This window comes from Aotus nancymaae, unplaced genomic scaffold, assembly GCF_030222135.1.
Source record: "Aotus nancymaae isolate 86718 unplaced genomic scaffold, 86718_ANA_hifiasm-v0.15.2.pri h1tg000053l, whole genome shotgun sequence".
Classification (NCBI taxonomy): Eukaryota; Metazoa; Chordata; class Mammalia; order Primates; family Aotidae; genus Aotus; species Aotus nancymaae.
The window spans coordinates 32,873,282-32,898,696 of record NW_026988467.1 but is presented as its reverse complement, the minus strand read 5'-3'; the positions used below and the strand labels follow the sequence as shown (position 1 = coordinate 32,898,696).

At 45.2% G+C, this 25,415-nt stretch overlaps 1 protein-coding gene and 1 non-coding gene across 7 annotated transcripts in view; both read left to right on the top strand.

The window, feature by feature from the left end:
- The window catches only part of OSCP1 (organic solute carrier partner 1), a 31,520-nt gene extending 9,977 nt beyond the window's left edge, over positions 1 to 21,543 (top strand). For 2 of the 6 annotated variants that reach the window (XM_012439447.2, XM_012439427.2), the window contains 9 exons: positions 1,723 to 1,877; positions 7,668 to 7,835; positions 8,376 to 8,456; positions 15,992 to 16,095; positions 16,874 to 17,002; positions 17,540 to 17,609; positions 19,135 to 19,274; positions 20,408 to 20,471; positions 21,197 to 21,543. In XM_012439447.2, the coding sequence (XP_012294870.1) occupies positions 1,723 to 1,877; positions 7,668 to 7,835; positions 8,376 to 8,456; positions 15,992 to 16,095; positions 16,874 to 17,002; positions 17,540 to 17,609; positions 19,135 to 19,274; positions 20,408 to 20,471; positions 21,197 to 21,313 (1,028 nt within the window). In that variant the 3' untranslated portion in view covers positions 21,314 to 21,543. Of the gene's footprint in view, positions 1 to 1,722; positions 1,878 to 7,664; positions 7,836 to 8,375; positions 8,457 to 15,991; positions 16,096 to 16,873; positions 17,003 to 17,539; positions 17,610 to 19,134; positions 19,275 to 20,407; positions 20,472 to 21,196 lie in introns of all 6 variants that reach the window. The other 4 variants (XM_012439437.2, XM_012439418.2, XM_012439455.2 and 1 more) reach the window with 3 other exon arrangements.
- LOC135269550 (small nucleolar RNA SNORA63) lies at positions 20,860 to 20,988 on the top strand. The gene has a single exon (XR_010337808.1). It is a non-coding gene; the product is annotated as a small nucleolar RNA SNORA63 (small nucleolar RNA).
- Positions 21,544 to 25,415: the final 3,872 nt, after the last annotated feature.

Here is a 25,415-nt window from a genome sequence, read left to right as displayed (position 1 = left end):
GGCTCACGCCTATAATCCCAGCACTTTGGGAGGCCGAGGCGGGTGGATCACGAGGTCAAGAGATCAAGACCATCCTGGTCAACAAGGTGAAACCCCGTCTCTACTAAAAAATACAAAAATTAGCTGGGCATGGTGGCGCATGCCTGTAGTCCCAGCTATTCGGGAGGCTGAGGCAGGAGAATTGCTTGAACCCAGGAGGCAGAGGTTGCGGTGAGCTGAGATCGCGTCATTGCACTCCAGCCTGGGTAACAAGAGCGAAACTCTGTCTCAAAAAAAAAAAGATTTAAGTACAACCAGCCCTGAGCTCCCTCTTCCTCCATAAAATGCATTGAAATGCTTTAAATTACTGGCCTGAACCCTCAGGGTACTTCTGTCAATTGCTTACAGGTAGAGAGTGCCTAAAATAATCACTTCACTGCTCTACCTTGCCTCTGCTCTAAGGATGCATGGCCACAGGCAATCATCTGGAGTGTCCTTTGTGTTCAGCAAAAGAAGGAAAAATTTCCATAATTCAGTAATAACCACTCATGTTTAATAAGTGATTTTGTATAATTATTTTAAGTAACCCAGTTTTCTTTCAGATTTGAATTTCTATAAGTGTATATTCTCAGTATCCACATATGCTCACATTTAGGCCAGGATAACTGGTTTAATTAAGGATAATCTATGTTCAGCCATGTCTGTTCCTATTTCTCATACCTGAGGGTTTTCCTGGCCCTTAACTAGTGATATTTTATTCAGTAGTGCAAAATATCTAGATGAATGAAGACCTGAAACTGTAGACACTTTGATTTGCACACTTCTTTCTCACCAGAGGGAAACTGCATTTGAACAACAGTGTGAGATACAGCACTATACTGTAATATCAATATTACAGATCAAATGTGGAAAGTAAGGCATTCATAAATGGTGCTATTCAAAGTACATGTCTTGTGGAGACATTACAAGGGTTTTAATCTCTAACCAGTGGATAGACTTGTCTATTTTCATGAGATGTTATTAAGAGTCATTGTTGGTCCCATTTTTATAATATTTAATTTTAATTAAAAATGTTTAGATTTGCTTTTAAAAATTATAGGAATTAATTTCTTTCTTTCTTTCTCTCTTTTTTTTTTTTTTTTTTTTGAGACAGGATCTCCTGTTGCCTAGGCTGGAGTGCAGTGGCACAATCAGAGCTCACTGCAGCATTGAATTCCTGGGCTCAAGTGATCCTCCTGCCTCAGCCTCCAGGCCCGCCACCACACCCAGCAAATTGCCTTCAATTTTTTGTAGAGACGGTCTGACTATGTTGCCCAGGCTGATCTCAAACTCCTGGCCTCAAGTGATCCTCCAGCCTTGGCCTCCCAAAGCTCTGGGATTATAGGCATGAGCCTCCACACCCAGCCAGTAATCTTTTTTAAATAAAGAAGAAATATTCCCCTTACCATCAAGTGAGATAATATTTATTTAACTGGTTTATAATCTCCGAACCACAACACATTGGTGCCTTGTCGTCATTTATGTCTGCCCTGAAATGGCATCATATGGCATCATAAAGCACTCTCAGAGCCCTGCTTTCTACCGGGACACCTGTGTGGTGCCCACAGGGAGCTGATCTCACCAGCCACACAGCATCCAATTCTGTACTATACGCGCTTGGCTCCTGTACCCATACACAAAGAGCATTTCGGGATAGGCTTGCTTCAGTACCTTGCTCAGCTGTATTCTCTCTTGTCTCTGCAGTTCTGAATGACATCATCTCAACCATGTTCAATAGAAAGTTTATGGAGGAATTATTCAAACCTCAAGAGCTCTACTCCAAGAAGGCCCTGAGGACTATCTATGAGCGCCTGGCCCATGCCTCCATTATGAAACTGAACCAGGCCAGCATGGATAAGGTGAGCAGACAGCTGCCTTTGTCATTTTGGTTGCATTTTTTGTAGCTTTTGTGGTTGCTCATAGACTGGGCTCACGGGAGATGACGTATGCAGTGGTTCCATGCAAGAAATAGGCATGTGTAAATACTAATAGTTGTTGCATTTTGGAGTTGGGAAAGACCTCAGAAATCATCCACAACAACCTCTGTGTTGTTTATGTCATTCCACCTGCTCAAAGAGAGTGCTGGGTTTTATTTGTTTGTTTTTGAGACAGGATCTCACTCTGTTATCCAGGCTGGAGTGCAGTGGTGCAGTCATAGCTCACTGCAGCCTTGATCTCCCAAGCTCAAGCAGTTCTCCTGCCTCAGACTCCCATGTAGCTGAGACTACCGGCACATGCCACCACACTGGATAATTTTTTAATTTTTGTAGAGACAGGGTCTCACTTTGTTGCCAAGACTGGTCTCGAACTCCTGGGCTCAAGCAATCCTCCTGCCTCAGTCTCCCAAAGTGCTAGGATTACAGGTGTGAGCCACTGCACCTAGACAAGAGTGCTGGCTTTTATGCCCATATTTATGAACCCCAGGAACACATCCCTTAACACAATAAAAGCACTCAACCCTGGCTGGGCGTGGTAACTCACACCTGTAATCCCGCACTTTAGGAGGCTCGAGGCAGGCAGATCACTTGAGGTCAGGAGTTTGAGACCAGCCTGGCCAACATGGTGAAACCCCATCTCTACTAAAAATACAAAACTTAGCTGGGCATGGTGGTGGGCACCTGTAATCTCAGCTACTCAGGAGGCTGAGGCACGAAAATCACCTGAACCCAGGAGGCAGAGGTTGCAGTGAGACGAGATCATGCCACTGCACTCCAGCCTGGGTGACAGAGTAGGACTTTGTCTCAAAAATAAATAAATAAAATTTTTTTTAAAAAAAACACTCAACTCTAAAACTTTAATTCTGCCTCATTCCTCACAAATCTCAGCTCTACAATGCAGAAACCAGATATTTTTTAGAGCAAGTTAAAAAACAGTCTTTACTCATAATGTGAACATATCTATTTCTTTGGGAAACAAATTATTAGAATGCTCTGATTCTTTAAGTAATAATTCCTTCAAGAATGTATCTACCTCTGAATGATAATAATAATAATAATAATAATTGTATATAAATAGCAAGGGACAGACAAGTCTGTTTGGAAGAATTCCAAATGATTTATGCATATACCCTGCCCTGAGGGAGGGAGAGTGTAACTCCCCACTACTTAGGTAGGGGCTGCACTTCAGAGAGTACGGTATGGGAAGGAGGGAAGAAATAGTTAGCTTTACAGTAGAGAAACTTGATAAACTACCCCAACCAGATGGTCAAGGTCAACATCAACAGTGATGAGTCATGTTGCCAGTATGTACCCTGACACGATGTGATGCAAATGGTGCTTCACCTCTGTGGTCTTCCTCCCCGAAACTCAGAACCCCAGTCTAACCATAAGAAAAACATCACACAAATACTGTCAGGCAGTCATGCTTACAAAATACCTGACCAATACTCAAAACTGTCAAGGTCACCAAAATCAAGGAAAGTCAGAGAAACTGTCACAGCCAAGAGGAGCCCAAGAACACATGACAACAGAATGTAATGTGGTGTTCCAAAAAAAACTCCCTGGCTGGGATTTTGGAACAGAAATAGGATGCTAGGGGAAAATAATGAAATCTTTAAAGTTTGGTTTTCAGTTAATTTAAAATATAATAAGAATTCCTTCATAGCTTCCTCCATTACATGAATGAGGACTACCAGGCACAGCGTCTTGTGGCTCTAATTACAGCACTTTGGGATTGAGGCCAGGAATTTAAGACCAGCTTGGGTAGCACAGCAAGACCCAATCTCTACAAAAAAAATTTTAAAAGGCTGGGTGCAGTGGCTTATGCCAGTAATCCCAGCACTTTGGGAGGCCAAGGCAGGAGGATTGTTTGAGCCCAGGAGTTCAAGACCAGCCTTGGCAATATAGCAAGACCCTGTCTCTAAAAAAGAAAGAAAAAATTTTAAAATCATGATGACTGATGGTGGGAGTTAGATTTGCAGAATTAGCACTTACTTATTACTAGTACTTAGGAGACTCAGGGAGACAGACTGCCTTTAACTGTGCCCTCTTACCTCTTGCCACTTACCTTTGGAAAGTTACTTTACGTCTCTGAGCCTCCATTTTCTCATCTGTAAAATGGGGATAATAAATGCTACTTCATCAATTATTGGGAGGATTAAGTGAGAAACATACCTAGGCCTGGCATGTAGCTGTTCAATAAATATTAATTATCTTTTCAGTTCTGCTTGCTATTCTCTGTCTGCCTTTAAAAAAGTTTAGAGACTGAGCACAGTAGCTCATGCCTGTAATCCCAGCTCTTTGGGAGGCCCAGTTGGAAGGATCACTTGAGCCCAGGAGTTCAAGACCAGCCCGGGCAACATAGGAAAACCCATCTCTAATATTTTTTAACTTATTTTACAAAACTATAGTGAGACCTCATCTCTACTAAAAATTAAAAGAACTCACTGGGCACAGTGGCACACAGCTGCAGTCCCAACTACTCAAGAGGCTGAGATGGGAAGAAAGCTTGAGCAGGGGAGACTGAGGCTTCAGTGAGCTGTGTTCACGCCTCTGTACTCCAGCCTGGGTAACAGAGTGAGACCCCCATGTCAGAAAGAAAGAAAGAAAAGAAAAGGAAGTTTAAATTTCCATAGTGGAAGGACACAGAACTTAAAATCAAAAAAACTGAGTTCAAGCCTTAGCTCTACCAGTTACTAGCTGTGAGACCCAATTTACTGAAATACTCCGAACTGTCATTCCTTCATCTTATACCTGTTTTTATCCTTTATTTCTAGCATGGTGTCCTATATATGAGCACTTAATGTTTGATAATGATGGCAGAGAGTCTCAAATCTGTATCTCCAGTATTGTACTTTCCCAATCCCCATGCACACACACCAGGCTATTTCTGTTTTCTTGTGGGGGTTTATTTTATTTTATTTTTTTGAGAGAGAGTCTTGCTCTGTCGCCCAGGCTGGAGTGCAGTGACACTAACTCAGCTCACTGCAACATCCACCTCCCAGGTTCAAGTGGTTCTCCTGCCTCAGCCTCCCTAGTAGCTGGGATTACAGGCATGCACCACCACACCTTGCTAATTTTTGTATTTTTAGTAGAGATGGAGTTTCACCATGTTGGCCAGGCTGGTCTCAAACTCCTGACTTAGTGATCTACCCGCCTCAGTCCCCCAAAGTGCTGGGATTACAGGGGTGAGCCACCATGCCTGGCTGGCTCTTCTGGTTGTATGCCACCTTCTAAGTGGAAATGTTTGGTTGTATTAGGAGAAATGGGATGATGTAGAGGGATCCTGGCAAGTGCCGTAGAATCTGATAGTCTTGAGGTCAAATATCATTCTGCATTTACCAGCAATGTGAAATTAGGCAAGTTTCCTCATTTTTAAACTGGGCTAATACCTAACTCATAGAGTTCTTGTGAAGAATAAATGGGATCAAATAAGGTAATATATATACATGTGCTTGGCACGACACTCAAATAGTAGTTGTTTATAGTTTCAGTCCTGCCCCAGACATGTCCATAAGTTAACTGTCCATCTTCTCTCCTGGCTCCTCCGCTCCCATATCCCCTAGATGTTCTTTCCTCCATCAATAGCATCATTCTGGCCAGGCACAGTGGCTCACGCCTGTAATCCCAGCACTTTAGGAGGCTGAGGCAGGCAGATCCCAAGGTCAAGTGATTGAGACCATCCTGGCCAACATGGTGAAACCCTATCTCCACTAAAAATACAAAAATTAGCTGGGTGTGGTGGCCCATGCCTGTAGTCCCAATTACTCGAGACGCTGAGGCAGGAGAATCACTTGAACCCCAGAGACAGAAGTTGCAGTAAGCCGAGATCATGCCATTGTACTGCAGCCTGGGAAACTGAGTGAGACTCATCTCAAAATACTACTAATAATAATAATACTAATAATAGCATAATTCCTCCCCATCAGCACTAGGCTGAAAAGGCTGCAGTCTTTTCAGCTACATGATGATCCACCCTGATCATCATGCCCCAACTCCAGGTAGTCACCACCTACTGACAGCTTTTCCTTCTAAATATTGTATGATCCTTTCCCTGACTCTCCATTCCCACTATCTTTTTTCCAGGCCTTAAGTCTTGATTACTCCAACAGCATTCTTTCATTCCTGCCATTAGTAGATAATTATTGTAATCCTTTTAGGAGCCAGGTGTTAGCTATTCTCCCTAACTCATCTCTCCCTTCCCTCATATCTCATGGTTGCCAGATCTCATTCAGGCACCACTGTGACCATGTCAGCTCAGAAAACTAACCCCCTAACTTCTACCACATCTAGTCGAAATTGTTTTGCCTACTCTCTAAAACCTTTATTCTGTTTTTAATAATTCAGCTTTTAGTATATATTCAGGAGGTCCATGCACAGGTTTGTTACATGGGTATATTGCGTGATGCTGAGTTCAGGGCTGCAATTGAGCCCATCAGTCAGGTAGTCAGCATAGTACCCAATAGTTCCTTTTTCAGTCCTTGACCCCTCCCTCCTTCCCTCCCCATTCTTGTGGTCCCCAGTTTCTATTGTTGCCATCTTTATTTGCCATACTTACCCAACTTTATTACCTGCCATCCTCAACATAAACCATCCTCAGGCTATTCTCCTCTTTCTCCCAGAAAAATAACACACTCATTGCTGCCTCCAGGCCCTCACATGTACGTTTCCCTCAACTGGAATGCCTTTCCTCTGCCCTCAGCCAGTTGAAATCCTGCAGCCGCCTCGAGGGCTATGTAAGGCCACGTGTGCCATGAAGCCTGTCTTCACCACATTGGTCCCCACCAGTTCCTCCCTTCTGATCTTTCATGGATGGTCGTACACACCTATGTGCAGAGGGCTTGTTGATATCCACACAGTTCATCACTTGAAATGATTCTTACACAGCTATAGAACTCTATACTGGCCACTTGCACACATATTGCCTCATGTATTCCTCTCAGCACCTCTGCAACATTGGGAAATTAGAGAGTATTTTTTTACAGATGAGAAAACTCAGGCCCAAAGTTAAGAAACTTGGTCAAGGTCATACAATAAGTTAGGAGGAAAGGAGTTCTTGAATTTTCATTTTCTTTCTCCAGTTCCAGTGCTCAGTTTGGGACTCTACTGCTACCGATATTATTTCACATATATCCCATTAGCAGTACACATCAGGTGACCGGAAATCCTGGTTTGCACAGGAATGTGCTGGCTTACTCCTGTTGTCCTGGCTTAATTATTATTATTATTTTTTTTTTTTTGAGACAGAGTCACACACTGTCACCCAGGCTGGAGTGCAGTGGTGCGATCTCAGTTTACTGCAAACTCTGCTGCCCAAGTTCAAACAGTTCTCCTGCCTCAGCCTCCCAAGTAGCTGGGATTACAGGTGCCTGCCACCTCATCCAGCTAAGTTTTGTAGTTTTAGTAGAGATGGGGTTTCACCATCTTGGCCAGGCTGCTCTTGAACTCCTGACCTCATGGTTACCCCCATTAGCCTCCCAAATCTGGGATTACAGGAATGAGCCACCATGCCCAGCCCTGGCTTAATTATTAATAGCACCCGCTTTGACTCTCAGAAGTGTCTTGGTTTGGGTGATAAGTTATATGGTTACCCAAGCTGTATGGCAAGCCCAGAGTTGGTTTTCAGTTAAATCCTTGACTGAATCACTGTTTGGAGATTCTCTCAAACCTGATTTTTACCCCATTTCTTTTGCTTGTGTGTGGGGTTAGCAGCTCTATGACCTGATGACTATGGCTTTCAAATATCAAGTATTGCTGTGTCCCCGACCCAAGGATGTGCTGCTGGTCACTTTCAACCATTTAGATACCATCAAGGGATTCATCCGAGACTCCCCAACCATCCTGCAGCAAGTGGACGAGACTTTCCGGCAACTGATAGAAGTAAGAGTGCCATCAGTTTCTTGCCTTTTAGCCCCAGTACTTTTTTTCATCCCTCTGTTAAGAACAGGAAGATTCTATGACACAAAGAACAGGATGAGAAATGGCAAAGCCTGCCACTCTCCCAGAATGTTCTGAAAATCTATCTGTGTCCATTTTGGTAATGTAATAGGGATCATCATCTTACACCCTCTTCCTGTTGCCTTCACAGTTGAAAAAGCAATCATACAGAGCATAGCCATTTTCTCCTCACTTCTCTGAAAGGGAGATGGTGGTGGATGTTCTGCTAAATCTTGGGGAACAGCCTCTCCAGGTCTGTGGAAAATGGGAGAGAGGAAGCATACCCTTGCTCAGGTGTGGGTAACAGGCTTTGCCACCCTAGTGAGGGAGCACTGCTGGTCCCCCTGCTGCCCCTTCTGCCCAGCAGCCCAGTCCTCTCCTTGCCTATCTGGCTCCCATCCCTGAGCACCCACCCGCCCCACCTGTGCATACTACTTATCCCTCTTTGAAAGTGAAGTTCTACTTTCTGCTTGCCTTTGGCAGATATATGGTGGTCTTTCTGCAGGGGAGTTCCAGCTGATCCGGCAGACACTCCTCATCTTCTTCCAAGACCTGCACATCCGAGTAAGTCAATGGGCAGCCCCGGGAACACCCAGGAGCTGCTGTACCAGAAAAACAATGCTGGTAGTCATCAGGGCAGACAAGGACAGAGATTTTGACCAGTTAATGATGTCCTCAGGGTTTGCCTCCCTAATGATAAAGATATTGATAATAAATCTCAGCAGTTTTTAAATGGACCAAGGAAGACAGTGATGCTGCCATTCTTTTCTGATTACCTTGTGAGTTTCTTTGAAATATGGTTTATTGTCTTACTTCTCCAGAGGAAGTGTGCTTTCAAGTCACCAGCCTGATCTCAACTGCAAAACTGTTTCTTGAGCTTTATTCTCCTTGACCGCTCCAGTATCTGACACTGTCAGGAGGCTGCCCCTACTCCATGGAACTCTCACCTTTCCAGGTCTTTCATGGTTCCATACCATCCTGGCCTTCCCTTCCCTGCCCTCTCCCATCTCAATGCCTTTTACTCCTTCCTCTCCCTCCACCTGTCTCCAAACCTTCCTCCTGTCTCTACCCACCTCCTGCTAATTAGGGGTCTCCTTCCTTGCCCTGTTGTCTACCAACTCCCTGCCTGTGCCTTCTGAGTCTAACCTCTAGTCTACCCTGGCCCCACCCCTGCCTTCCAGACCCATATCTCCACCACCTTGCTGCTAAAACTTCCCACCAGGATGCCCACCAGTGCCTACAACTTGATGTCTGTAGCTAAACTAATCTCCACAGTTCAGGTGCTGCCCTGACTTTCTCATTTCTTTTCAGGGCACCACCACCATTCTCCCACACACTTGGCCCAGAACCAGAATGTCACCTTTGATTCCCCTTCCCTGATCTTCATCCAATTGCTTCTAAGACCCATAGAGTCGGCCAGGTGTGGTGGCTCATGCCTGTAATCCCAGCACTTTGGGAGGCCGAGGTGAGTGGATCACTTGAGGTCAGGAGTTCAAGACCAGCCTGGCTAACATGGTGAAACCCCATCTCTACTAAAATACAAAAATGGCCAGGCGAGGTGGCTCACGCCTGTAATCCCAGCAGTTTGGGAGGCCAAGGCGGGTGTCTCACCTGAGGGCAGAAATTCAAGACCAGCCTGGCCAAGATGGTGAAACGCCATCTCTAAAAAAATTAAAATGAGCTGGGCATGGTGGTGGGTGCTTGTAGTCCCAGCTACTTGGGAGGCTGAGGCAGGAGAATTGCTTGAACCCAGGAGTTAGAGGTTGCAGTGAGCCAGGATCACGCTGCTGCACTCCAGCATGGGTGACAGAGCGAGACTCCATCTCAAAATAAAAAAGACTTACAGATTTGGCCTCGTGAATATCCACACCTTCTTTTCCTTTTTTTTGAGACAGTGTCTTACTGTGTTTCCCAGGCTGGTCCCTAACTCTTAGGCTCAAGTGATCCTCTTCCCTCAGCCTCTCAAATTGCTAGGATTACAGGTGTGAGCCACCATGCTCTGGCAGTCCTTCCTCTCCATCTCTGTTGCCACCATCCTGGCTCAGGCCCTCATACTCTTGTGGGCTATGCTTCCCAACTGGCCCCCTCTCCTCCTGCCACGACTACATAGCCAGCCAATTCTACACTCAAACTTTTAAAAACACATTTTCTGGCCAGATACAGTGGTTCACGACTATAATCCTAGCACTTTGGGAGGCCAAGGTAGATGGATCACTTGAACCTGGGAGTCTGAGGTCAGCCTGGGCAACATGACAAACCCCATCTCTACCAAAATACAAAATTAAGTGGGCATGGTGGTGCGTGTCTGTAGTCCCAGCTATTTGGGAGGCCGAGGTGGGAGGATCACTTGAGCCCAGGAGGTCAAGGCTGCAGTAAGCCAAGATCATGCTACTGTGCTCCAGCCTGGGCTGAGACCCTGTCTCAAAAAACAAACAAACAAATAATAAAAATAAAATAAAAACACATTTCTGTAGCCTGGGTAACATGGTAAAACCCCGTCTCTACAAAAACAAAAATTAGCCAGGCATGGTGGCATGCACCTATAGTCCCAGTTACTCGGAAGGCTGAGATGGGAGGACGGCTGCAATGAGCCATGATGAATCCACGATTTGAGTAGATGTTAGAGTGAGACCCTGTCTCAAAAAAAAAAAAAAAAAAAATCTGAGCTTCTGAATTTTGAACCTATCTCTCTTGGACAGGGCTTTGTTTCTTCCCACTATTTAACCACATGATATGGGAAGGATGGTATGATATGGTAAAACAAGCCCAGGCTCTGGAGCCAGACCTGTTTCTCTTTTTTTTTTTTTTTGAAACAGGGTCTCACTTTGTCGTCCAGGCTGGAGTACAGTGGCACAGTCATGGCTCACTGCAGCCTCAACCTCCTGGGCTCAAGTGATCTTCCACCTCAGCCTCTCGAGTAACTGGGACTACAGGAGCATGGCACCACGCCTGGCTGATTTTTTGTATTTTTTTTTTTTGTAGATACAGGATCTTCCTATACTTGTCCAGGCTGGTCTTGAGATCCTGGGCTCAAGCGATCCACCTGCCTAGGCCTCCCAAAGTGCTGAGATTACAAGTGTGAGCCACTGTGCCCAGACGCACCTTTCTTTTTGAATCTCAACTCCAGAGCTGGGCATAGTGGCGAGTGCCTGTAGTCTAAACTACTTGAGATATTGAGGCAGGAGGATTACTTGAACCCAGGAGTTCAAGACCATCCTGGGCAATAGAGTGAGACTCTGTCCTTAAATCTTTTTTGAGACAGAGTCTCACTCTGGAATGCAGTGGCGTGATCTCAGCTCACTGCAACCTCCACCTCCCAGGTTCAAGTGATTCTCCTGTCTCAGCCTCCCAAGCAGCTGGGATTACAGGTGCCTGACACGACGCCCAACTAATTTTTGTATTTTTTTTTAATTTTGTATTTTTAATAGAGATGGGGTTTTACCATGTTGGCCAGGATGGTTTCGAATCCTGACCTCAGGTGATCCACCCACCTCAGCCTCGCCTCCCAAAGTGCTGGGATTACAGGTGTGAGCCACGGCACCCATCCAAAATAAAAAAATTTTAATTAAGAAAATGAATCCCAACTATAGGACTAGCTCCATGACCTTGGGCAAATAACTTAACCCTTAGTTTCTTCATCTGAAAAATGAAAATTACAATAACTAATTTTGTTGGGAGGATTAACAGAAACAGCATATATAACATATATGTGTTTGTATATATAGAGAGAGCGCTTCTGGAAGCATATGCAAGAAACTGGTCACAGTGTTGCCTTCCAGGAGTGGGGAACTATATGGAAACAGGAGTAGGAGAGACACTGACTCTTCATTATGTTTACCCTTTTGAGACTTTTGAATTTTGTATCTGGGCAAAATACAATTTAAAAAAAGGGGAAGCAGCTGGACACGGTTGCTCACGCCTATAATCCCAGCACTTTGGGAGGCCGAGGCAGGAGGATCACAAGGTCAGGAATTCAAGACCAGCCTGGCCAACATGGTGAAACCCCATCTCTACTAAAAAAAATACAAAAATTAGCCGGGTGTGGTGGCAGATGCCTGTAATCCCAGCTACTCGGGAGGCTGAGGCAGAGAATTGCTTGAACCCAGGAGGCAGAGGTTGCAGCAAGCCGAGATAGTGCCACTTCATTCCAGCCTGGGCGACAGAGCAAGACTCTATCTCAAAAAAAAAAAAAAAAAAAGGAGGGGAAGTAGTGCCTTATTATATTTCCCTTCCATGGACAAAGGAAGATAAATAGATTTCAATTCCGATGCCAATTTTATTTTTAACTCTCATGAATAATTGTATTTGCTATGGATGAAGCAATAATAACATCAATATAAATTAAGATCTCTGTCACTGATTAAAATAAAAAAATGAAAGTACAAATAAGATTAAGTTTTTCATTAAATATAAAATATAAATTTTGAAATATTAAAAATTCTGTATCATATTGTTATCAGGGCTGCATATTTTGGGATTATTTTATGGATTGGTAGTAACATAAACAGCCATATTTATTTCCCAATTCTGGCAAGATAAAACTCATTATACTGAAAAGGCTTTCCTGGCCAGGTGCAGTGGCTCACACCTGCAACCCTAGCACTTTAGGAGGCCCAGGCAGGCAGACTGCTTGAGCCCAGGAGTTTGAGACCAGCCTGAGTAACATGGTAAAACTGCATCTCTACAGAAAATTAGCCAAGCATGGTGGTGCACATCTGTAGTTCCAGCTACTCAGGAGGCTGAGGTGGGAGGATCACCTCAGCCTGGGATGTTGAGGTTGGAGTGAGCCATGATCACGCCACTACACTCCATCCTGGGGGACAGAATGAGACTCCATCTCCAAAAACAAAAAGGCTTTCCCAATAATAAGGTAATAAAGCTGTACTAGAATTCTTAAAATTTATTTATTTATTTATTGAGATGGAGTCTTGCTCTGTTGCCCAGGCTAGAGTGCAGTGGCGCGATCTCAGCTCACTGCAACCTCCACTTCCCAGGTTCAAGCAATTCTCCTGGCAACAGAGCAAGACTCTGCCTTTAAAAAATAAAAAAAAATACAGCAGGCAAGAAGGAAGGCAGGGAGACCAGACAGGAGGCTTCTGCAATGGGGTAGGCAGGAAACAGTGAAGGCCTGCAGCGGGGAGCAATAGCTGGGTGAAGAGGAAAGACTTGGCAACCGAATAGATATGGGAAGGTGATGAGAGGGTGGTGCCTATTGCTAACTTGGGGACCTGGTGGTGCCATTCACTGAGATTGGGAACTCCAGAGGAGGGGCAGGTTGGGGAAGACAAATTCCCCCTGTTCTGAGCAGGGGGAATTTGAGGTGCATCCTAGGGAACCCGTAGATGGAAATGTGTGACAGGCAATGGGACGGATGGGTCAGATGCAAGGGAAGGAGGTGGAGTGGGACCTTGAGATCTGGGAGCCATCAGCACAGAGTTGAGCCCTAGAGTATGGGAGGAGACACAGCCACCTGGGAAAGGAAAAGGTAGAGGGAGAAGAAAAGGCCAGCAGAGGGGCTGGGCAAGCAGACAGACCCAACAGTCCTCTCCAGCCACTGGCAGAACCTCAGGTCAAACACAGACACACACATGACCTAAATTTGTACATTTCAGATCTACCATGCCATAATCAACCTCATAAAATTAAGCTAACAGAGGGTCCAGCACATATAAATATTCCCACTTCTCCCTCCAAATTTTCTTTCTCCCTTCCTGTCCTCACATCCCTTGTTCACAGAATTTCAAAGTTAAAAATGTCTTAAAGGTCATCCAGCAAACCCTCTGACCAAACCAGTTTATACTTTCCCCTGGAAAGGTAACTTGTACCTGCTCATCTCCATCTCTGAAGTGTCTCTATGCCTACCTTCTTCCTCCAGGCTCAGCTCCAGACCCACAGTCATGCCTGCCTCCCCACAAACTCTCAGCATGCCTGCAATCATTCTCCTCAACAAGCTTCTATGCACCTGCTATGTAGCATGTCCTGCTTGATAGTGTTATTTTTCTCTATTTTATGTTTGTTTCCTGGGTCCAAATAGACTTGTAATAATAAGAGTATTAGCTGCCATTTATTGAGCACTAACTATATGTCAGGCTTTGCTTTTTATACATTGTCTGATTTAGTTGTCACAGTAACCCACCAAGTTATTATCTATTATTATTACTGTTATTCTCCCCCATTTACCAAAGGGAAAACTGATGCACAGAAAGGTTGTGTAACTTACCAAAAACCCAGAGTGGCCCATTCGATATTTAAGCCTAGAGAGTCTAACATCAGTATGCCAAACTGCCAGCTTACACATTCTTATCACTTTTCGTTTTCACTACCTTGCCCACAACAAATGCTTTGTCTTTTTTCTTTTTTTCTTTTTTTTTGGAGACAGAGTCTCACTGTCTCCCAGGCTGGAGTGCAGTGGCATGATCTCGGCTCACTGCAACCTTCACCTCCTGGGTTCAAGCGATTCTTGTTCCTTGTCCTCCTGGGTAGCTGGGATTACAGGCATGGGCCACCATACCCTGCTAATGTTTGTATGTTTAGTAAAGACAGGGTTTCACGTTAGCCAGGATGATCTTGAGCTCCTGACCTCAGATGATCCGCCTGCCTCAGCTCCCCAAAGTGCTGGGATCACAGGCGTGAGCAACCAGGCCCACCTAACATGCTTATTCTTGATTATATTACTAATATAAACTTATAGAATATTAGAGTTGAAGAGATTTTCAAGCTCATCTCTTATTTTATAGATAAGGAAGCCAAGACCTAGTAAGACTGATTAACTGATACAGTCTTTCTAAGGTTTAATTTGTGAGTGACCAAAACCTCTACATAAAGTACACAAACCCAGGAGGAGAAATAAGTGTAATGTGTTTCCAGTCACATGAAAGACCCTCAAACTTGAATGCCAGCTGGATCCCCCCGCCCCAGCCCCATCCTTTTTTCTCGTCCAGGTGGATAAGGTTCAGGCTCCAGAGCCAGAATCACAGGGGTTTGAATTCTCAGCTCTGCCTCTTACCAGCTGGCTGACCCTGAGGAGGCATCTTAACCTGTGAGCTGTCTCATCTAGAAAGTAGCCATAATGAGGTTCTTACAGCTCAAGACCTGCAGCTGCATGGAAAGTAAGCAGGGAACCACAGAATGGGGGCAGAATTTGGAGTCACCCATGGTGTCGAATCCTGGCCCTGCCTCTTACTGCTGTCTTTGGGCAAGTCACTTCACTCTCGACTTTAGCTTTCTTGTCTTTAAAATGGGGGTAGTGTGACTCACCTGGTTTGCTGCACTGCTTAAAAGTAGTTCTGTTTGTAGCCGAGTCCGGTAGCTCACACCTATATAATCCCGGCACTTTGGGAGGCCGAGGCAGGCAAATCATTTGAGCTCAGGAGTTCGAGCCTGGCCAACATGGTGAAACCCCATCTCTATGAAAAATATATGGTGAAACCCCATCTCTATGAAAAATATAAAAATTAGCCAGGCACAGTGGCTCACACCTGTGGTCCCAGCTCCTTGAGGAGCTAAGACAGGAGAATCACATGAGCCGAGTGGGGCTGAGGTTGCAGTGAGCCAATATCATGCCACTGCACTCCAACCTGGGTGACAAAGTGCATCCCTGTCTCAAAAAAACAAAAAATAGTTCTGTTTGTTAAAATATAGTTAACTCTGCAAGTATAATTTTTTCTCCCTTTTTTTTTTTTTTTTTTTGGTTGAGGGATGGAGTCTCACTCTGTTGCCCAGGCTGGAGTGCAATGGTGTGATCTCGGCTCACTGCAACCCTGCCTGAGTTCAAGTGATTCTCCTGCCTGAGTCTCCTGAATAGCTGGGATTATAGGCACCTGCCACCACGTCCAGCTAATTTTTTGTAATTTTAGTAGAGACAGGAGTTTTGCCATGTTAGCCAGACTGGTCTTGAACTTCTGACTTCAGGTGATCTGCTTGCCTCGGCCTCCCAAAGTGCTGGGATTACAGGCATGAGCCACTGCGCCTGGCCTCTCCCTTCTTATTGTTATAAACTCATAGGTAATATTCCCAAATGATTATGTACTTTCCACCCTCAGAATATTGATGTCTATGAAAACATACCAAGAAAAATGACAATAAATGTATTTTTCCAGGTATCCATGTTTCTAAAGGACAAAGTTCAGAATAATAATGGTCGCTTTGTGTTGCCGGTGTCCGGACCTGTTCCCTGCGGAACTGAACTTCCGGGACTCATCAGGTGAATTCTCAACAATGATCAGAGCTATGTTTGGGGTGCTAGGAAATCAGCACACGGGCTGCACACAGAAAGCCGCACTGCCGAGCCACTCACAGTCTGCCCAGCCCTTTTCTTTCTTCAGTAAAACAGCTGTTGAAGAAGTTGGGTTCTAATCCCCACCTTGCCACTTAGCAGAGGGACTTGAGGCAAGTCACCCAGTTACCCAGGACTAACTTCCTCATCTGTTAAATGGTTACTATGTGGATGAACAAGATAAGAGTGCTCTAATGTGCTTACAAAGCAGTTGGCACATACGTATGCTCAGTAAATATTATTATTGTGGCTGGGCATGGTGGCTTATGCCTGTAATCCCAGCACTTTGGGAGGCCAAGGCGGGCGGATCACGAGGTCAGGAGTCAGACCAGGCTGGCCAATATGGTGAAACCCCATCTCTACTAAAAATACAAAAATTAGCTGGGCATGGTGGCACACACCTGTAGTCCCAGCTACTTGGGAGGCTGAGGCAGGAGAATCACCTGAACCTGGGAGGTAGAGGTTGCAGTGAGCTGCGATCACACCACTACAGCCAGGGCAACAGAGTGAGACTCTGTCTCAAAAAAAAAAAAAAAAAAATACACACACACACACACATATAATTATTGTATTATTATTATAACCAGCACGTTTATCTTGAAGGAGTGCATGAATTCCTTTTTGTTCTGTAGTACAAAGAATAAAGAAGCCTCTAGGACTACCTAAACTTGGGGAACATTCCATCATGTCATACTTTGTATTGTAGAATGTTCAACAACAAAGGTGAAGAAGTGAAGAGGATAGAGTTCAAGCATGGTGGAAACTATGTCTGTGCACCCAAAGAAGGTTCTTTTGAACTTTATGGAGAACGAGTCCTGAAACTGGGAACTAACATGTAAGCAAATTCTCCTTCTCTAAGTGAATTCAAGTCCAAGAGAGGTCACTTCATTTTAAAAAACAGCCTGACTTCTGCTATGAAAATCCCTGCTGACAATAGGAGTAATTTCCCCTTAGATACACTGCATACAGAGACCTGACATTTCAGAGGGCATCCAGGAACACCAAATATAAGGCAACTCAACAGAATGAAAAGATATATGATGTGAAATAGCCATGGAAGAGAACTAGCCAAAATCTGTTGCAGTGGAAATCCAGAAAGACTTATCCTTTCTGTAACGCTGCATGTCTTTTCATTGATACTTGTTGCTCTTCACAAGAGGAGGCATTGCCAGCCAGCCTCCCCAGGTGTTTTTCTTTGGGAAGAAGTGAAATTTGAGTGGTTAACACTCACTTAGTTGCATTCTATACCCACAGCACCTTTCTGGATGCTATTTAATGTGACAAGATAAAAGCTACAAACTGTACTTACAAGTTAGAGGGAAGTCCATGGAAAGGGGCTGCATGATGTCACCATTTTCTGTTGTCACACCAGGTACAGCGTGAATCGGCCTGTGGAAACCCATATGTCTGGATCATCAAAGAACTTAGCCTCATGGACCCAGGTGAGCTTCTGCCTTCCTTCCCTACCCTCACAGCTTCTCTTTGGATACAGACGTCTACATAAAGAGAGAGTGGGAGCTCTTTAGATTTCCAGCTAGCCAACACTTCCCTTGTTGTTTGCAGTCTTCTCCATTCCGCCTTGTAAGTACACAGGTTTTAATAGTAGCTTTTCATGGAGACTTCCAGTGATCTCACTAATTAGGTAATTTTAGACTTGGCTCAGCGACCATAATTAAGAGGAACCACACACCAGGACATGTGAAGTGGTGCAGTACCAGTGCCATTAGGTCCATGATGGCTGACATCAGCACTCGTGTATTCTGATCATTAAAACATTTCTTTTTAATGTTTCCCTATATAGCACTGTGGTAGCTAAGTCAGAGTGGGGTTTCAGTTTCTCTGAATTCCATCTTTACACGTTTTTGCTGAACTAGCTTCCAGCTAGCTGTAAGAGAGATCATGGAATATTAAACTATTCAACAAACATTTATTAAACTGCTTCTATGGGCTGGGGACCCAGGGACACAAAGCTGACATAGATGTGGTCCCATCCTGAAGGGGCCTGTAGTACCCTGGGAAAGACGGCGATAGAAACAACTCGAACGAGTTGGAAGAAGGGCTGGCTGGGGATCCTGAGCAAAGTGCTGTGCCAGAGGAATGCACTTCTGTCCAGTGGACGGGGATCAAGAAGGCATTTCAGAGGCGGGGATATTGAAGTGGGGCTCCAGAGCAGGTAACCTATGAAACAGCAGAGAGGGAGAAATGGGCACACGGACCAAGGTGACAGAGGGACAGGAGTGTTCCCTGGAGGAGGGTCTTCCTTCCCATAAGCCACAGCGTCTTCCACAAGTCTCATGTAATGGATCACAGCGTCATGGAGGCTGCTGGAGGCACCTGGACAGGGACACTGGGGCCTGAACAGGAAGGGGCATAAACTATTTGGACTTTGTTCTTTCGACGGGAAGCAGAGGGGTTTGTTTCAAGCCAGGGAGAAATGAGACAAAGAATGTATTTAGGTAACTGGTGGTGGAGTGAGGGGAGAGGCAGAACAGGGGAGGCCAGGTTAGAAGGAAGGGGCGCAGGATGAGGCAGGATGAGGATATGAGAGGAGGAAATGGACTCGAGGATGTGTTCCCGGCCTCACCACCTGAGGGCAGTGTGGTGGCACCTCTGGAAGGAGACTGGACTGAGGTCACTCGTAAATGCTAAGGGAACCCGATTGACGGGAAAAGAAGCCGTACTCTTCTCCTTCAAGGAGAAAGGTAGTGAGAGGAGAAACGTGGATTCCTGCAGCTTCCACTCATGGGGACAGTATGAAAATCCCTGGTTTGCAAAGTTGCTACATTCCCTCCGACGTGATTGTTTTGCTTTTGGTTAAGCCTGCTTTCTACGCTTTGTTTGGATCCAGAAATAATTTAAACAACGATTGTTTCACCTTGTTTTATAATACCTACCTGTGTCTCTGGGGTTTTAGCAGGAAACGTGATCGCCTTCTTGTGGCTAAAAATCATGCAACTGTTTCTGCAGGAAAGCATTGCTCCAAACCCTCTTGCCAAAGAAGAGCTGAATTTCTTGGCCAGGCTAATGGGAGGGATGGAGATTAAGAAACCCAGCGGCCCTGAGCCTGGATTCCGGTTGAATCTCTTTACCTCCGATGAAGAAGAAGAGTATGTTTTAAACGTGCTTCGTTAAAGACATATAAAAATCCCAAGTGTGACAAGACCCAAAATGACCATTACAAACCAGTGGCACTTATAAATATTTGTGTAAATACCACAAATAAAATACTGACAAATTCAATAACCTAGCTAAATAACCCACCAGGATGAAATGACCTGAACTTTCTGGAGTCGTTCAACAAAAGAGGTGGTGTGATGGTGTGCACCTGTAGTCCCAGCTACCCAGGATGTTGAGGCAGGAGCATCGCTTGAGCCCAGGAGTTTAAAGTTAAGCAAGCTATGGTTGTGTCACTGCATTCCAGCCTGGGTGACAGAGTAACACCCTGTCTCTAAAAAATGATAATAATAAAGAAAGCCATAAAGGAGTTACAATGTTTTACTTATCAGAGCATGGCTGAATAAGCAGTGTTAGAAGCCAGGATGACCAGATAAGACGGTGTGTTAAGAAACCAGAGTGAGGTCGGAGCTTGATTTCTCTGCGTTAGACAGTATCACAGTATCACTCAAAACCAATAGCAATAGTAAATCAGCCACAGTGATTTGCAGTGCTTACGGTTTACAGAGCACTTTCGCACGCATTATCTTGTGATCCTCCTCACAACCAAGTATTTGGGGTGGGTGTCACCTTCTATTTCCCATTCATTGAACTATTAATAACTTCTTTTGTTTACTTCTGTGTGACAGGTACTATGTAAAGTCCTGGGGACAGAAAGATGGAGTATAAGACCTAGAGTCTGTCCTCAGGAAGCTCTCAGCTTAGTGGGAGAATGAACATGTACATATATAGGTTATTTCAGTGCCATGTCGTGAATGCTGTAATTGAGGACAATGACTGACTCTGCACTGGCAGATTGAAGGAGTCGGCGTTTGATCTAGGTCTTGGAGTTTGCCAAGCAGAGGAAGGGAAGAAGCATTCTTGGCAGAGCTTAGTATGTGCAAAGTCACAGAGACATAAAAGAATTTGACTTTCTAGATTGTAGGGCATACTGGTTGGAGATGGGGTAGAAAGTTTAAGAGAAATGGCAGAAGATGAGGCCGAAACAATAGGCAAGAGCCAGTTTGCCATGCTGGCAGGGAGAGAACCCTAACCTTGCACCCATTTTCTTTACCATCTCATCCAGACAAGCAGCGCTGACTAGGCCAGAAGAGTTATCCTATGAAGTTATCAACATACAAGCTACCCAGGTGCGTACAGGGGATTACACAGGGTCCATCTTATTCCCTTCACCTTTTTTTTTTTTGAGACAGGGTCTTGCTCTGTCACCCAGGTGAAGTGCAGTGGCTCAGTCTCGGCTCACTGCAACCTCCACCTCCCAGGTTTAAGTGATTCTCATGCCTCAGCCTGCCTAGTAGCTGGGATTACAGGCACCCACCAGCATGCCCAGCTATTTTTTTTTTTTTTTTTTTTTTGTATTTTTGGTAGAGATAGGGTTTCACCAAGTTGGCCAGGCTTGTGTTGAACTCTTGACCTCAAGTTATCTGCCCAAAGTGCTGGGATTATAGAGGTGAGCCACTGTGCCCAGCCTCCCTTCCTCATCTTATATAATGCTGAACTTCAGAAACCCTCTTTTTCAAGCAGGAATCAGACTACAATATAGCTGTTCCGTGCTGTATTGTCATTCCCCCTGCTCAAATTAAAGTTGTTTCTTAACTACACCTGTCTGCTATTCTGTAGCAGCCAGGGATGCTTGATTACATACATGTTGATTAAGGAAAAAAAAAAAAAAAAAAAAAAAAAACAGACCCTCTTCATCTCTCTGATCAGCCTGTAACTACAGTCCCTTTTCTGACGAACAGGTGGGCAACTGAAGCGTATCAGTGGTGGGACAAAAAACTAAGTTCCACTGTACAAAGAGGCAGCCTGCCAGCACAGCCTCCTCATGCCCTTTTACCTCTCATTTCCCTAATAGGACCAGCAACGGAACGAGGAGCTAGCTCGAATCATGGGGGAGTTTGAGATCACGGAGCAGCCGAGCCCGAGCATCAGCAAGGGGGACGATTTGCTTGCCATGATGGATGAATTATAGCTGTTCTGACAGGCGTCCTCTGCTCCCTGGGAGAGGCTGCTGGATGGTGACCACTGGGGAATGCCCCAGGCCCAAAATGATGCTGCTAGTTTTCTAGTGAGTGAAGCCATTACATCTAGTTCTTGTTTATGTTGTAAGGAACTGTGTGAGTCTCCCTTGGGGAGCATTCTCTCTCGAAGGCACACACATACACATATTTTCAGTGAAATATATTCTGACTTTTAAACTTGTCCTTTCCCATTTTATTCTTTCTGTGTCAACCACCGAAAGCCTCCAGAGCCATAGGCGTGAGCCCCCAGAGTGGGTAAGGGGTCACCCCACTGTCATTTTCAGGATTACTATTTCAGCTTCCCTGTGGGGATCTACGAGGGCCTGTAAACATTAACAAAATCCTCGGTTTTCTGAAATATATTCTGCCTTGTAGGCAAGTTGGAAATCAATGACCGTTCGAGGCAGTTGCCATAAACAGTAAGGGCTCAGTGTAGAAGGCCCTCTTCTCCCTGGCACACCAGGAACCGTAACCGCAGATGCAGATTAAGCAAGGCCACAAGAGGGAACATTCAGTCCGCCCCAGGCAGGACATGCCAGCGTCTGTGCTTCCCTGCACATCCATCTATCCATGCAGATGTCAGTCTACCCTATACTGAGATGTATACCAAGAAAATATTTTTTTTTCAGCATGTATGTACTCCTGACCCCCAGGGTCTCCCTCTACCCCGAATGTGCTTGCCTTCTAAAGACACCCAGCAGGATGCTCTGTGACATCCGCCTCCCCACGTCACCATGAGTCACCAAGCAGCACCCTAGGCTGGGTGCGTGGGAGACACGTGTGGTGTGCCCCTTTCCCTTCCACCTTCCAGCTGAGCTACTTTCCTGGGCAGGATCAGACTTTGCAGGATGCAGCAGGAGGCCGGGTCTCACTGGAATCCATGTAAAATGTCTCCAGCCAGGGCTGCCCTTACTGCTTCAGAAAGGCTTGGCAGCCCTCTGCCATAGGCCCCCTCCTGGGACTGAGGAACTGGCTGGTTCAGGTCTGTTCAATCCTATGGAAGGAATTTCCAGAATGGCAGAGGGCCAGAGAGAAACTAAGTTGATCTGGTCATTGCCTGAGACAAGGCCAACTACAGGAACCTCTCCATTCCTTCACACCTGGGACGGATCAAGGTGAACATCATTCTAGAATGTAATGGAAGCTGCCCTTTGGTTTTTCCAAAGGCAAAGTGTTTGAATACAGCATGTAAATCACCAAGGGCTGGGCACGGTGACTCACACCTGTAATCCCAGCATTTTGGGAGGCCTAGGCTGGCAGATCACCTGAGGTTGGGAGTTCAAGACCACCCTGACCAACATGGAGAAACCCCATCTCTACTAAAAATACAGAATTAAGCTGGGCGTGGTGGCTCACACCTGTAATCCCAGCACTTTGGGAGGCTGAGGTGGGCGGATCACCTGAGGTCAGGAGTTCGAGACCAGCCTGACCAATATGGTGAAACCCCGTCTTTAAAAAAAATTTTTTTTTAATATATATATTTTTTAAAAAATACAAAATTAGCCAGGCATGGTGGCTCATGCCTGTAATCCTAGCTACTCAGGAAGCTGAAGTAGGAGAATCACTTGAACCTGGGAGGTGGAAGTTGTGGTGAGCCGAGATCGCACCATTGCACTCCAGCCTGGGCCACAAGAGCGAAACTCCATCCTCCCAAAAAAAAAAATGTAAATCACCAAACAAATGCTAATTGCTTCCTTCTCATTAAAGTTACACTTTCTTACCTGTAAAGACACCCTCCCCCTCCACATACTCATGAAAAGTCTGTTGGGGAGAAGAAGCATATTGTGCTATAAAACACCTGTTGCATCAGATGTACAACGTGCCTTTGGTTTTAGTCTCTTTTAAGCAATCTGGCCACCATTTGGGGGGCCTGACTGGGTGATAGATGAATGGGAAGGTTCTGACCTGTTTTGAGTCCGGCTCCCATCTTGCTGTCACATATGGGAATGTCACTGCTCTGAGTGTGTCCTGGAGCCTTGGAGGTGGGCTGTGAGCAGCCGCCTCCTTCCTCCTGTCCCAGAGCTATACTGGTGATTTCAAACATATCTGTCTATCAGTAAATAAGATACAGATCTCTGGTACGACAGCTCTATGATGAGGCAATCTGTGAGTTTCATGTCTCCAGACTTGCGCAGATGTTAAGAAAAACAAGTTTATTTGCATGGTGGTTCAGGACTTCCAGAGAAAGCATGGGAGTTGGTAGGAGGCAAAGTGGATAAAAAGTAGGAGGTCAAGGCTGCAGTGAGCCACAATTGTGCCACTGTACTCTAGCCTGGGTGACAGGGTTGGACCCCATCTCAACAAAAATAAAAATTTGGCTGGGCGTAGTGGCTCACGCCTGTAATCCCAGCATTTTGGGACGCCGAGGTGGGCAGATCACAAGATCAGGAACTCAAGTCCATCCTGGCTAACATGCTGAAACTCTGTCTCTACTAAAAATACAAAAAAAAAAAAAAAAAAATTAGCTGGACATGGTGGCATGCACCTGTAGTCCCAGCTACTTGGGAGGCTAAGCCAGGAGAATCACTTGAATTTGGGAGACGGAGGTTGCAGTGAGCCGAGATCAAGCTACTGCAATCCAGCCTGGATGATAGAGTGGGACTCCGTCTCAAAGAAAAATAAAATTCTAAAAAAATTTTATTTTCTGCCTAATATGTGGACAAAGTGCTAAGAACACATTGATTCATTTAAAATTATGGCAAAGGGGCCTAAGAGTGGCATCCACCAGTGTCCAGTGAACTTCAGGGGAAGGCATATGGTCAGAATCACAACACTGCACCCTGGCCCCATTCCTGCCCCCAGTTCACCATGTCATCTTGGACCACTAACCCTCACCACTCCTCAGGTCCCTTATCTATAAAAAAGAAAAAGAACTCAAACTCAGCTTGCCGAGATGAGCTCCTAAGTTTATCGCTTCCCAGGCTCTGCCCCAGGTGGGACCTGAGAACGGGAGCCTTACCCAGGCTGCCTTCCACCCCGCTTTGGGGTATATCTGCTCTCTTTCAACTCTTTCGAGACTGTCCTCAACTAAGTTTCAAACCATCCCACTCTTGTTCTTAGCATGTTAGAATGCCCTGTCAATTAAGCAAGACAACGCTGTAGAAAAGCCAAAAACCAGAGGACGTTAATGGCTCCCAGAAGAAAGAAGTAATAAAAATCAAGAGTGAAGGAGGAAGAAAAAAGGAAGAGAATGTATTTATCTCTGAATTCTAAGAAGGTCATCCCATTGTTCCCAAAATATCAGGCGTTTGGTCTAGGTCCTGCTGCTCTCCGTATAGAAAGCCAATCACTGAGACAAGTATTGCCAAGGAAGAAGGCTTTAATCAGGTGCTGCAGAGGAGATGGGAGCTCAGTCTCAAATCCATCTCCCTGATTGACTAAAACTAGGAGTTTACATAGTAGGGAACAAATATAACAATGTGTAAGAAAGTAAGAACGAGGGAGGGGCAAGAGGGCATCTGGTGCCCCCATCTGTTAAAACACCTGTTGCATCAGATGTACAAAAAATGCCTTTGGTTTTAGTCTCTTTTAAGCAATCTGGCCACCATTCAGGGGAACCTGACTGGGTGACAGATAAAAGGGAAGGTTCTGACCTATTTCAGTTCTCTGATCCTATTTTTGAGAGGCCTGAAAGTCCTTTCCTGAGAAAGGAACTTAGACAAAACAAATACAAGTTTCAAGCTTTAGCAGCAGAAGGATCAATGTCGATATTTATCCAAAAGAACAGTCCATGGGCCCATTTCACCTGTAGTCCCAATAAGTAGCTAACAATTTTTATTGAATTTATTTTTGAAATGGGGTCTCATTCTGTCACCCAGGCTGGAGTGTAATGGCACAATCATGGCTCGCTGCAGCCTTGACCTCCTCAAACGATCCTCCCACTTCAGCCTCCCAAATAACTGGGATTACAGACAGGCACATGCCATCACACCTGGCTAATTTATTTATTTTTTTGTAGAGACAAGGTCTTACTATGTTGCCCAGGCTGATCTCAAACTCCTGGCTCAAGCAATTCTTCTGCCTCAGCCTCCCAAAATGCTGGGATTACAGGCA